The 14,906-nt window shown below is 41.2% G+C and overlaps 1 protein-coding gene across 7 annotated transcripts in view; it reads left to right on the plus strand.

The window, feature by feature from the left end:
• The window catches only part of grm8a (glutamate receptor, metabotropic 8a), a 444,440-nt gene that overhangs the window by 197,334 nt on the left and 232,200 nt on the right, over window positions 1–14,906 (plus strand). For 5 of the 7 annotated variants that reach the window (XM_051393028.1, XM_051393027.1, XM_051393031.1 and 2 more), the window contains exons 12-13: window positions 14,182–14,322; window positions 14,515–14,620. In XM_051393028.1, the coding sequence (XP_051248988.1) occupies window positions 14,182–14,322; window positions 14,515–14,620 (247 nt within the window). Of the gene's footprint in view, window positions 1–14,181; window positions 14,323–14,514; window positions 14,625–14,906 lie in introns of all 7 variants that reach the window. The other 2 variants (XR_007882612.1, XM_051393032.1) reach the window with 1 other exon arrangement.

Below are 14,906 nucleotides of genomic sequence, written 5' to 3' on the forward strand. Positions count from 1 at the left end.
CTATTTGGAAGGCCTTGGCATGGATAAGTTTGGGAGCTGCTGGTTTAGAGTTTAGTTTATGATATACACAACTGCAGTTTCCCATTCTGGGTGTACCAGTAGAAATATAAAGGTGTTACATGGTTACACTGGGAATCTAGTAAGTTGATCTTCAGATGTTTTTTTCTAAAACAAATGTTTACAAGGTCGAGAACAGAACTTTGATTCTCAGCTTCTTTTTAATTATTGGCTAAATTCTCAGGAGCCTTCCTCAGGTCCTATTCTCTTCTGTCAGATATATCATTTTCCTGTGACCAGTGTGTATTTAGGATACTACTATAGTCAATCTTTCATCTAATTGCTTTTCCCTTGGTCAGTTTTTATAAGATGTAAAAGCCTGAATTGACTGGGAGGAGTGCTGGGTCTCTCTGTGGTAGAGTGAGATCTGCAGAGTAGTCAGAATCGAGCAGAATACAATAGTGAAGCCTATAGAGCTAGTTAGAAGGTACAGTGTGTGCTCATATAACAAGGGTTACAATGCATAACCTTCCACCCAAAGCATGCAACATTTCCTCGTAACTACTGGGTTGAATACACCTTAAATGTCTTTCTATACTCTCTGGGTATGGCAAATGCAGACTTCTGTCTACACCCACTCGCTGTCACTTGCTTCTCTTTCCCTCCCATGTACTTTTGTAAAGTCCACGACCTGTTCTCACATGCTCCTCTTCTAGTATATCCACTACCTCTCATTCGTCCCCATTGCCTGTGTGCTGTCCGTCACACTCCCCTCCTCTGAATACTCAACACGGACTCTGAGTCACAGCGAGTAGACAAAAGAGAGGAGGAAAAACACAAAAAGACAGAGAGATGGAACTATAAACGGGAAAGTTACAGCGAGAGACAGGGACACGCAGGGACATGGTGAGACACGGAATAAGAATGTGAGAGATAAATCAAGGAAGAGGGAGAGAGGGATTCTTTACCATCACCAAAGAGGGAAGCATTGTTTTGAAATAGGTCATGCTACCATGCAGAGGCTGCTGGCTCCAAACAGCTTCTGCCGCACCCTGCAGAAATAGGAAAGGTTGTGTGTGTGTGCGCGCTGTGTTTGTGCATGTGTGCTTCCCTCTGCCTCTCTCTGCTTGTTGTAAAGCCCTAACCACAGGCTACATCCTCTCTCCAGCTATCTCTCTCTGTGTCAGCCTCATCATTCCTTTGCCTGGCACTATGGACAGTTTTTATTCTTCCTTTTTTCTTCCTTTCTCTTCTCTCTGTCTCTTTCTCTACATCTCTCTCTTTCTTTCTCCCTGTGAGCCACCTCTCCTGTTCTCCAGATGTCTTAAATATGGTCAGCTTGTTATCTCCTGCCTCCAACAGAGGAAGAATCAACCACCCCACTGCTACCCACAAAACCCACTCACTGTGTGTGCGTGCGAGTGTGTGTATATGCCTTATTATTCACAGCATCTGTGGTTTTGGTATGTTTGTTCTTCCCTGCAACAAGACAAATCTGAGTTTTTCTGTTCGTTAGTTATGCCTGTATGTTGTTTTAGGAGCTGTTGAGTGTTTTGTGTATCGTACATCATTACGATCATCAGTACAAGACTCGCTGTTCTTCTCCATCCAGAAGAAATTCTCCGCTGTTATGGCAGTTTTTCCATTACTAGACATGGACATGAACATCCCGGTCTACATTAGTGGGTACAGAGTAAAACAGAGAAGTATGCAGTACAGCCAAAGTCCACCTCGGGTAAATGCTGAATTCTGCAGTGTCGTGATGTAAGGACAAAGCCGCATGTTCTGAACGAATCTGCAGGTTCAGTCACTGAAGCTCCTATTCATACACACCTATACACTTTGTGTCTCTCAAGGCCTCCCATTCACATTATCTCTCTGTCACAGTCACCATCTCTCTCTCACTCACATGCAACCTCCCAGGCACACACACACACGCTCTCTAACCTTAGACCAAAGCAAGACCCCAGCGGCCTAACCTCAAAATACCCCCTTTAAGAAGTGAAGAATGGCAAATGGCCTCACTTTGAGTAATATTCTCCATTTTTTTCTCTCCCTGTGATTGCGTTTGGTCCTCAGGAGTATATAAAGAATACACAATCTATATACCTGCCTCACAAATCCATTTCTTCCCCTCACAACACACACACACACACATACACACAGTGTCGCGGCTCACTGTCCTCAGACAGATTTATGGCTGTGACTGTTGGTCCCGGTGGAGAACCAGTGACCGCCCAGATCCTTACCGGGAGTAACCGTTGGTCATCAATCTACAGTAATCTGGAGAGGTTGGAGGAGAGAGACAGGGAGGCAGAATAAAAGCGACATGCTGAGAGAGAGGAGGGCGGAAAGGGTGGGAACAGCGTAAAAGAGAAAAATTGGAGGATGAAAGAGGAAAAAAGGAGTTAGGGGAAAAGAAAGGAGGCAGCAAGAGTGAACATACTAGGCAAAAATGCAGCAAAGAAAGAATGAATCAGAGTGTGGGAGTGCAGAGTGAGAGCCACGTCAACGACTACTAGCAGACTGAAGAGGGTGGGATTTACACAACCATCAAATACTAAAGATGGAGGAAAAGAGAAAAGCTAATATTAGAGAGAGAAAGAGCAGAGATGGGGAGGAGTAAAATTGAATCACTGAGTGATACAAAGAGAAAGAGAAAGTGGGATGAACAGGAAGGAGGGAAACAAAGGTCTCAGTCCTTAGTGAATTGGTCAGATGGCCAAAGCTGTGGGGTCATGACCATTTAAACATAGCAACTAACTCACACACACACACACACACATCTGTCCGAAAGACAATGCTACACAAGATTACATCTCAGGGTAACACACAGTTTATGTCCATTTGCACCTTGACTGGCCAGTGGATGATTCAGCTGCAGCTTATGTCAGTGTCTATAAAACCTATATAACTACATACTTAAACATTGTTTGCATTCGCCATGATACAGTACAGTATGTGAGCCTGACACTGTGTTATATACTGTAGATTGTTTCTTAATAGTCCCCATAACTATGTAGTGGCTGTTATATTGGGTAAATGTTAGCCATTGGTGGGGATTTAGTAGACTTTATGTATCCTCAAGGGACAAATTGCCCTGAATTAAACATATCAGGTTGCATGTTTTCTCCCATGCAGAATACCGTTCCCAAAGCACGAAAGATGTGATGATTTGTCAAAATGTACTATCATTCTTTCAACTTAACCCTTTTGTGAGAAAATGTATGGGAATTAGACAAAATTGTAAGCTGTCGAAGATAATGGTGAGCCTGACTGAATTTGCATTACAGTAATTATTGCTCAGTAATTATTGTACACTAATGCGACAACCCATATACATATACTGTACAGTATTACTGATACCAGTTCATGATTTAGGAAAATAATTTCATGGTGTGGATGCAAATTATGTAAATATGACATTCCTGCACCATTCATTTGCATTATGTGAAAGTGATCACATGACAAACAGGTGAAAAAAATGCTTTAAACCAACTTATACGTTCGGTTGAGCTTAAGGAGCACATTTGGTTATGATTAAGAAACTACAAATTCTAATTATAACTACCTTTAAAATACAAACTTTCTTGGTTTCAGTTGAAATTGAAACATTTTGATATTCCCACACATAAGCTCATAACCTCTACAGAAGCAATGCACAGGGATCAACAGAACACGTACAGGGAGCAGATCACGTCTGACCAATGTTTCCTTCCTCTGCTGGATTCAGACGTCATGTCGTCTTTATTCTGACAGAATTTACCAATCCCTGGGGTGATTATCTTCAACAAGGCTGTGTGGGGGCAGAAAAAAAAAGGAAAACCTTTCATTCATTTTTGAAGGAATAGGTTTTGCAATCTTTTGCAGGGTTCTGGTGGGATTTGGTCGTTTGGCTGAAAATGAGGAGAGACAGACAGCAATTGTCAGATCCTGACATCAAACAGTGAGATGTTGAAGGATGGGGGGACGCCCATGGGGGGGACCTCACACAGAGACGCTCGCAGTCATACAAATACACATACACACACACACACACACACACACACACACACACACACACACACACACACACACACACACACACACACACACACACACACGTATTTAAGTACACTAGCATGCACACACACACAGGAACTATTCTCAAGGGAGCAATAGACAGGCAAAGAACAGTATAAATCCAAACTTCTACACAAAATTCCCTTTTAGGGCCTGATGCAGCAGTCATCTCTATCACCTTCACATCTCTGTTAGAACTCTAAAATAACAAACATCATATATGCTGTTGTATATTCTGTTTATTTCCCACCTCCGCTGCTGTCATTTCTTCATTCCTGCATATGTCAGACTGTAGAGCGACAGAATGCATGACAAAGCAGAAATTCATAAATAGATAATAAAAGGCTTCAACACAGGCTCTGCAGCTGATTAACTAGCTGTGTTGCCTATTAACATTTCAAGATATGAACTTTGAAATTTTAAATTCTGGTAGTTTTTTGTGTAGTATCAGAACATGTATGTGAAGAAAATGCACAATATTTTAAGGAAATTATGTTGTGTTAATTAACCACAAGGTTGATAAATTAGGCAAAATGAAAAACACTGGAAAACGCATTGATGAAGCCGTTGTAGATGCCCCATTTTAATTAGTGCTGTACTGCTGATCCTGAGGTTTTTTTTTCTCCTTTCAAGCTGTTGCTGTGCAGATGCAATAACCTGGCTTTCAGTTGCTGGCAATGCTAAGCAAATACTTGGCTCGGGCCTCTTGGTGCTCCGTCAGACTCAATGTGTCAGGAAGCATTTAGGTCTGAAACAGAAATAAAAAGTCTGGTCAACAAAAAGTTGTAGGGTAGTCCAATGAAGTTTGAGTTCTTATTCCAGTTGGTGCTTTCAAATGAACTGAACCTTTTTGTCGCTGGGGTATTTGAGTGTCCTACCCTTCCGTACTACCCAAGCCAAACTCATCATCACAAGCTGTATGATGGTGTTATAGCTGTGAGTGTGAGAGCATTTGTGTGAATGTACATATACAAGTATGCAGCAACTTTTGTTTCATTCTTATGTATATACTAATGCATACTGAGATTGTCTATCATAGTAGCAGCTGCATTAGTGTGTGCGTGTATGTGTGTGTGTGCGTGTGTGTGTGTGTGTGTGTGAGTGAACTTCAAGTTGAATTACTGTAAACAGATGGGCAGATCAGCACCACTTACCGCGATGTAGAGAAAACGCACAAACTAACTATGACAGAAAAAGCAAAGGCGAATGTTGTCACCCCGCTGTATTTAACATTCACTTTCATTTTAGTATACAGCAACTTTAGAATACACTATAACAAAATAACAAAGCTTTACCTTTGCTGTGGATACAAATTGTGAATCCTTAGACTAATGGAATCTCCCATCGAGCAAATGTTGACCAACGTTAACTTGCGTTCCATAGTTTTTTTTCTCAACAAATTATCAATAATTAGCACGACACTGTGGCAACACACACACACACACACACACACACACACACACACACACACACACACATACATACAGTGTTTCTGTTAGCACTGATCTCTGCATCATTAAGGAAACTACCAAGCCAACAATATGTTCCTGACGTTGTAAAGAGAAGAGGACTGTTGACATTTACTTCACCAGGGAGTGGATGTTAGTTGACTGTTCTGGACAAAAGCATAATTAAAATAAGTGGAGAAATGTGGGACCCCTGATGTGTGTTCTCTTAAATAAAATCACCAAAGAAAGGCCATGATTTTATCCTGATTTGTTTTTTGTGTATTAATTTCATTAGAATTACAAAACAGGTTTGGGACTACGCAGTGCAGCTCAGTGTCACTGTGGGAAAGTGCTGTTGTATCATTTCCAGCACAATTTTTGTCAAGTTTCTGTCAGCTGCAGAAACAGGTACATTTAACACCCATAACAGGAGAGCAGACATACAGTTATTACCATTTTACATGCTCAACACCCCTAAAACCCCTAAAACTTGGACAGTAGTCTGCTGACTGGTAATGCTCCATGTAAGTCCTTGCTGGGTATTTTAATTGGCTGGAGCTGTGCACAGTGGGGCCACGATCAAGTCAGTTAGGAGAGAAGAGCCTGAGACAGAGAAACAAGCTATTCACAATAGGGCCACCCTCACAGTATGCACTACTATGAAACCTTTATGCACAACTCAAAATTAGTTTGACATGAGAATACTGGCTGCACCTCATACAGATCTGCAAGTCAGTACTATCAAGCTGAGGCAGAGAAAACACAGATGTAACAACAAATACCCTGTACACTCTTTTATGACACACGCACAGGCCTTAGACCAGTATGGATTAGATGGTGGAAAATATGTCTCTAAGTGCTGTTTTGTAGAAGGTAATGAGGCACTTGTGGACAAGAAGTGACCGCACTTGGGCCCAATTAAGCTACACTGAGACAAAGTTACAATATTATGGTGGAGAATCCTGTGTCATAGCCTTTTTTTTTTTCTTTTAAGAGTTTTTCATCACAGCACCATGTTGGAAGAATGTGTGTGGAGAAGTGCAACTTGATGATTTAACAAACTCTGACTAAAGAGCATCTTGAGACTATAAATGTACAAAAGAATGATTTAAAGAAAACACTTCTCCTCTCACCTTAAGTCATTTATTGAGCAAAAATAGGTTTCTTAATCATACCCTTCTCATCTGCCACAGTTGGTGGTTTGAATTGAACACTTACTATAATTGGTGTAACTTTTGTCAAATTGTGATTTTCCACTGTGTCCATGAAGTTATTTCAGAATGTGCAAACTGTGAACATTTTTGTTCACTGCCAGTTTTTACCGTGGTTGGGAATACATCTATTTAAAGCAGCTGTATTAAGTGCAAAGAAGCTTTTATGGCTTATAATATATGTATTGCATTATTGCAGTGCAATATTTTGCAATGTTTGAAAACAAAAAGCACTCAGTTTTTAAACTTGATACATTTCCTTCGGTGATATAATTTATGGAAGATTAAATTCTGATAGTTTGTCTGATGCATTTTACTGACTATTGAAAGTTTCATAGGCAAAGAGCATCAGGTAAATGAAATGTAAAATTAAACTCGGGTCGCAGAAACTGAATGAATAAAATACAGTGGTGGAATCCTACAATGTTTTATGTTTTTTCCTCTCGGTGCAATAGAACGATTATGAGGAGTAACTGCCAGGTTAAGCCCTCTGCTAACTTGACTGGGGATACAATGATTTAATCGCGTTGCTCTTGACTTTCCAGATGTTCCTGGACCGAATAAATCAAATTCTGATGAAAGGAGTTATTTCAAGGGAGTTGTGACAGTCAACCGCTTTAGAGTGGCTCCTTTCACAGTGTAAGTATGTTGGGAAAAGTGCTTTTGGGCCGCTGTGCATCATGTGACGTTGTCATTACACGGTTTGGCCTCTATACTGGGTCAAGATTGTTAACAACCACTTGAACCTAAAACTGACTTTAAAACAAAAAATCCTAATCCTCCATATTCAGAAGTGGTAAAAACTGGTTTGGTCATGCTCTAATTTTTTAAATAAATAAATAAAGATAGATTTGTTCTTCCCCTCCCATGGCTCAGGTGATTAAAATGATGAGTGGTCCCATGGTGTGATAGGACAGAAACAGGAGGTGTCAGTGACACACACAGACTCACACACTAGAGGCTTGGGCACTAAATGGCAGTCTGAAGTTAGTTTAGGACCCTCAGGCAGTCTGTAAAGTCACCTCACTCGTAAAATGGTTTGGTTCAGACGGGAACCAATCAAGGACACCTAGACTCATTATCAATGCACAGACGGTAACATGTTAAATGAGCGGCGCCGAAATGGGGAGATAAAAAGAATAATGGGGAGATAGTAGACTAACAGAGAAAGGAAGTTAGGAAGGCAAAAAGATAAAATCAGAAAGAGTTTAGAAAGACTAAGAGGCAGATACAGAGGCGGATAAAAGAAAGGAGGAGAAACAGAAGAAGACCTTTTTAGAGAGATACAAGGTAGCCCGGAGTGCAGTGCAGAGTGCCAGCCACTCATTAGAGATGAGTTGACAACATGGAAAGGACGGAAAGATGCAAAAACATCTCAGAGATGGAAAGACGTCCTGCACAATGCTTTCACCCCTGCATTTTTCTTATTTTCCAATCTGTTTTTCTCTCTGACCGTTCGCTGACTCGGGACATGAAACAAATCTGCCAGTAGTCATTTATTCTAAATGAGAGCTGGGAGACAAAAGAAGATCAGAGCAAGATCTCAGTGACTTCATGACAGCACAGAGTTGAACACGAGTTCATCTTTATGCAAACGCACAGCTATTTGGTGGTTCCATCGACAATTACATGTTTCTACAGTTGGTTGTGCTTTAAACAATAAATTCCACAGTGTGCACAGCAATGCCAACAAATGACAACAGGCCAATACTTGGCAGCACACAACAAAAAGATGGTGGCTGGGCTCAACACGCAGTGAAGTTGTGTCCATTTGAACATGTGTCAGCTTCCGTGTAAGAGTCCTGCGGGCCTTTCGGACTTTGTTCGTCAGTTCTGTCACTGTCTTTCTGCACTCCTCTGTCGTCACTGTGTGTTTCTCCTCACCCTCTTTATTTCTCCCTCTTTTTTTCCCTTTGTCTCGTTAGCTTCCACTTCCTGTCAAGCAATGGTCGTTCTAAACGTTTCCTTTCTTGTCCCTTATTTGCCCGCTCCCTTTCCTGCTTCCTCTTGTTTATTCTCTCTCCCAATTACCCATAATGCCTTTCACACACACCATCTGTGTCTCTCTCTCTTCCTCTCTTTTTTGTATCTTTCTATCTCATCCTTTTCTCTGCTGCTGGCCATGTTGCTGGCCAGAGCTCTTTGATTCCACCACCCTTTTTCTCACTCTGTGGTACATATGAAAGGAATTGCAATAAACCAGAGAAGCGGTGTAATGACTTTGAATGTTTCATGCCTTGGCTCATCAGGCATGAGAAGCCGGGACTTGTGTTTCTCTTCTTTTAACGTATGCATAATCTGATTCATATTTGTATGAGGACGTGCTCTTCTGTGAGTGCATGTACAACTGCTCAGAGCGCTTCAAGTCTTGACTCAACACATTCCCTACAATCTGTTTTCAAAGGCAGTGATTAAAGAGCATAGCAGCCTTTTATTTTGACAATATGAGGAGCCCACATAATGTGCAGAGGAAAAAACTCCATGACAATGTCCTCCTCCATTTATACAACACATGTCTATATGTCATATGTCTCTCCCTTCTGTGGAAATTGCAGTGCTGGCAGAAAATGGGTCTAATTTAGTTAATTTGCTTCTGATGGGGCTTTCACAAGCTGTATCTATAGCACAGCTAAGCTAACCCAGAAAAGCCGCCAACGTTCGCTGTCATGCTTCAGCTTCTGCCGTGAAGAGATGGCTGCTCTCTCTACACTTACCTCATTGATGCGGTGGCATAACTATCAAGCTGCCTGTCTCTTGGGATCAGCCGTGTCTCCTGGGAATTACATTCTTATACAGCCATTCACTGGCCTACATTAAATGGCAATGTTAACTGCCAGATAAGATGGTGCTCATATGGCCCTGTGGAAAGATATTTTGCTTCAGGCCTGTAAGTCCTGCTTTTTTCCATTCTGCTGCGTCTACTAGGAGGTCATCAGAAGGTCACGCTCTGCTCCTCCACCTATAGACCCTCGTCAGGCTCTTTCCCTCAAAAAGTCTCCCCTCTCACAGATTGTATTTGTGACATGAATGTCATAATTGTATCTGTTAGAGTTTGTTCCACCTGCTCATATCGGTCCGTCTCCATCGTCCAGGACATGTTTAATGTCAAACAACAGCCGGATTGTTCTGGGGAAACTTACCAAATAGTAATATCTAGCCAAACATTCTAGACATATATGTCTAAAATTTAAAGGTCCAGCGTGTAGATTTAGTGGCATCTAGCATTGTTATTTAAGATTGCAACTCCCTCGCTTCACCCGTCCTGGCATGAATGTCAAACTATGGCTCTGCAAATTGTGTAAAAAAACGTGAAAATCCCTTTTTAGAGCCAGTGTTTTGCTTGGACCGTCTACTACTGGGCTACTATAGAAACATGGCGGTTCAAGACAGACTCCATGGAAGGCATCTCGCAGCATCTGTAGATAAAACAAAACCTCTCACCATACACTAATAAAACTATACCTATCAATATTATATTCCATTTCTGCCAATAAAGCCTCCTAAATGTTACACACTGGACCTTTTAATAATAACATTATCTGCTAATAATGAACCCTTGATCGCTGCCCCTTTCAGCCCAGATCTGTAACTGGTTTGGGCATCCTGTAGCTCAAAGGTGATGACTAATTGGACAGTCAAAGAGGTATAACACACATGATGGCTGAAGAAGTTGCACTTGGACCGACAAGCTTTGCACTGACACCTGAATACATCTCTTCCTCTCTTTGTCCAAGCATTAACCTGACTTCACTCAGCTCATCGTCCTATGCCTGTGCTACATGGCAGTGCATTGTGGCCTACTGGGTCTGAGGGAACCAGCGATCTCTGTGATCACTGTGATGCAGTATGTTAAGTTTTAAATATAATCTGAGCAACATTATTTTTGTGCAAATATGTTCGATATGAGGTAAGGCTCCCTGCAAACAGATAACAACAGTGGAGCTATCTACTACTACACTAATTCAAAAATAACTAGGTGTCCAGTAAACAAAAATCCATAGATGAGCAGTTTTTAAAATGAGCATGCAAGAGAATAACAATAAAAACACTCCTGTGTAATCAGCCAAGCACTGCTAAGTCAATTTGGGCAATATTACTCACTGACACTTACCAACAGTTTAGCTGAAGCATCACTTTCTTTAACCTTAAGACTAAAAGTAATCGTAAATAGGTATAATCCAAGTATTTGTATACAGAATCTAGTGTACATTTTCTGCTCTTCCTCTATTCCTTTTTCTCTCCCCAGGTGTTAAAAGCACATCCGCCATCGCTCCGTTCCTCTTTCTAAATCTCTTCCTATCACGGACCAGAGAGTCTCCGTCTGTAAATGTTTTAAACCTTAAGGGAACACATTGTATGCAGCCATCCGTAGCTAATCATCTACTTTCTGAGTGTGACTTTTGGGATAATAGAGCGCTCTTCCGATGCACACATTTTTTTTGCCATTATCAGCTGTGGACAGCAGGGTGGAGGAGGACAGTTCCAGTTTTCTGTGTGTGCGCGTACATGTGTGCCTTTTGTGTAAATAACAGCTGGAAGCCACAACTTTGGACCAAAGGCTAGATGTAATGGAAGCCGCTATCAGCAAACTCAGTGCTGTTTTGATAAGAGCAAGTTCACTGCTTAAGGGAATCTCTCCTACCCTGTCCTTTTCTCTTTTTTCCTGTAGGTTATTCCATTTTTATTCTTTTCTTCATCAACTCTTCTTTCTACCTTTTTTTCCCCCTCCATCTCAGTTTCATTCCTGTCTCTACCTACTGTAAACAGTCTCCATCTGTTCTTCTCTGATACAGCCACTTCACTGATCCCTGTATCAGTGCAATTCAATTGAGTGCAATTTGTTGGCAGGAAATATAAGACAGAAACAATATGGCAAAGTGTGACTAAATCCACTAATTCTCTCTTCCTTTCCCTCGCTCACAATCTTTTTCCACTTGCTTAATTGGTGATCTGTCTCAAACAACTGCGAAACTCACTTCTGTGTTAGTGCCTGGTTTGGTGTGTGTTTGTTTGTGTGTGATCTTGTGGTTGAGGTGAAAGACGGCGGGTAGGAGTGGAGTCTAAACTGCTATCAGAGCCTGTGGGGGAGCTGCAGGCAGAGCTCTTTAACCTGTGATGCCACCACAGGAATATCATCCAGAAAAAAAAGAAAATCAAAGAAGAAAATTTCAAAACAATGTCCACGTAAAGCTTATACACACTTTCTGTATACTGCATGTATGTTTAAATCAAAGTAGTTAAATGCAACACACCTTATACACTTGATTTTGTTCTTATGGGTTTATATATCTCTGTGTGTGTGTGGATTTGCCTCCAGTTTATTGGCTGTGCACTCCCCTTTCCCTTTGGCTACTGTCAGTGTTATCAACTTAAACCTTCAGGCAGGTGTGCGTGCGCGTTCTCCTTCCTCTGCGTTTGTGAGGACCAATTTAAGTTTGAGACGAGGGCAAGGATATTTTTGGAAAGGGATGATATTTGGTCTCCTTCAAAAAAAAAAAGCCTGTTTGGGGGTTAAGGCTTGGGTTTAGTGTCAAGGTAAGAATTAGGAGACGGTTAAAGATATTGGAATGGTTGGGGGTTCGACATGTTGATGGGTTCAGCGGTGGGGGCCTGGGAATGTGCCAAATCCTCATAGGTACAGAAGTGCTTGTGTATCGTCACTTTTTTTTTTTTCTGCATTTGGAACATAAAACTATGAATTTCTAGTCTGGTTAAACATATTCATACCAGGGCAGCTCAGGGCTGTTACTTCTGATTGAGAATCCTGAGGTCATATCCTCTTTAATTTTTATAATGTCCATTTCCAATTTTTTAATAAATGTACCCTCTAAATGAAACTATTTTAGAGGCATATTTACAGCGTTTACAGCCTACAATGAATTCTGAATTAAATTGGCAAATTAAAAGCATGCTCTGCCTGGTAGTTTTGTCCCAACTTCACCCACTGACTGTGTTGGTCTTATTATTTATACCCCCAGAAACGCAAGCTTTGTTGCATTGTTAGGTAGCTCTCTATTGTAATATATAAGAGAGGAATTACTTTTTCAATTATTTGTGCTGTATGTCACAAATGTGCCCTCTGTACAGAAGCTCTTCTATTCAGTAAATGAAAATGGAGTCAACAGTGGAGGATCTAACAGTATGACTAAGTAAAACTGCAGCACTAGTGTGATTTTCAGAAGCTGGCTATGTAAGGTGTTTAGTCACTATAGAGTTAACAGTGCAGCTTTACTTTCTCTCTGTTCTACTTCTTCTTGTCAGCCTGTACTTACCAGCATTGCCTCAGTCAGTGCACGTTTTGACAATATAGTTGGCCACTGTTGTCTTTCTGTCTTCTCTCTTTCTCACTTCATCAGTGTCTCCACAAATCGTATTCCTCCTCTCTCTCCCTCACTTGCCCCATCCCATAACATCAATTTTTGTTTCTTGTTTCTTTTCCTCCTCACCCCATGCCTCTCTGTTATTTTCCCTTCCAGGCTTCGCCTTTTCCATTGCTACTCTTCTTACCCATATTTCCATCCATCTCACCCCTCCTTCCTCCGTCTGTCTCTCTTGATATACCGCAGACAGTGCTTGCCTGATGAGCCCCATGTCTTGAGAGCTTGTCAGCTGTGTCAGGTCTGTCCTCCTCCTCCGAACTACTCTCTGAAACTCACTAAGGACCTGAGGACTAGTGCTCGGTCCACTGCAGTGTGTGTAAGTGTGTCTGCCTGACACACATTATATTCATTATAGCTGTCCTCCAACTCACTCGACAGAATCGAAAGTGGTCTAATGAAGTCTTAATTTAGTAGCATGTACATAAAATTTTGACTGCCTGCCTGCCTGTAACTCTCATCATATCTGTCCTTCAGTCCACTATCTAGTTCACTATACAGGACAGCATCTGTTTGTTTGACAATGCGACTGGAGTCATGCAACTCACTCTCAACTGAAAAAATGCAGAAATGCACAGATTTGAGAATAACTGTAGTTAACCAACAGTTAAAAATAAGTTTTTCTCTTCCTGTAAGGTCTCATGTAGGCCAAACTTCATCCAGACTCTCAGACAAACACGTCTGAAAGTCAATTTAGTGTAATTTCTTTCACTGTCAACTCGCAATAAACCCCACCCATCTGCTGTTTCAGCTAGCCAAAAAAAAAGAATCATTTCCCATTCTTAGACAAAGAGACAAGCTCTGCAGCGCACGGGCAATTAAGCAGCTTCATTGGTGCCATCATTTCTTATACCATTTGATCTACCTGCCTGTGTGTCACTGTGGCTGTCACTACACATATTTTCTGCTAATTTCGCTCTTGTTAGACCATCCTTTGCTTCCTGTCTCCCCCCCCCTTGTCCCATCTGTACTCCTCCTCTCTATCTCATCAGGCATATTCTGTAGTTGGACGATTACACAGACTATCTCTGACAACTTGAAATGTGATAAATGACTCTGTCGCTGTCTGTGTCTCCCTCCTCCTAGATGTATATCCAAACCACCACCCTGACCATCTCTCTCAGCCTGTCGGCCTCTGTGTCTCTGGGGATGCTCTACATGCCCAAGGTCTACATCATCCTCTTCCACCCTGAGCAGAACGTACCCAAACGAAAACGCAGCTTCAAGGTGAGGTTATAGGTCATATTGTCCATATCTTAATCGGTTTGATTTGATCATTTTACTGATGTTAATGCGACATGAAATGAGGATAATAAATCTTAACAATACACAGTGTGGAATAACATTAAGCTAAGGAAATAAATCAGAACTTGTACCATGCTAACAGTCTTTATTTCCAATCAATGGATTTCTGATCAGGCAATCGTGACAGCTGCCACCATGTCGGGGAAACTGACCCAGAAGGGAGGAGACCGACCCAACGGAGAGGTTAAGACCGAACTATGTGAGAGCATGGAGACCAACAGTGAGTAAGAGAACACGAACGTTTTATAATTATACATATAATAAACTATATAAAACTATATCATCACACCCATTTTTATCACAGAAGCATAAAGCTTAAGTACATAGTGAAGAGATCAAGACTACAGTATACGAGAGCTTAAGTTTTAATAATATGTAATAATATTAAATCCAATATACATGTACAGTAGGTTATTTACAATACTTAACAGTTTTTACAATTAAAGAGACAACCTAAAAACATATAATATGCATTCACAATACCACACATACACATATAGAAAGGT

The sequence above is a fragment of the Dicentrarchus labrax genome, unplaced genomic scaffold, assembly GCF_905237075.1.
Source record: "Dicentrarchus labrax unplaced genomic scaffold, dlabrax2021, whole genome shotgun sequence".
Classification (NCBI taxonomy): domain Eukaryota; kingdom Metazoa; phylum Chordata; class Actinopteri; family Moronidae; genus Dicentrarchus; species Dicentrarchus labrax.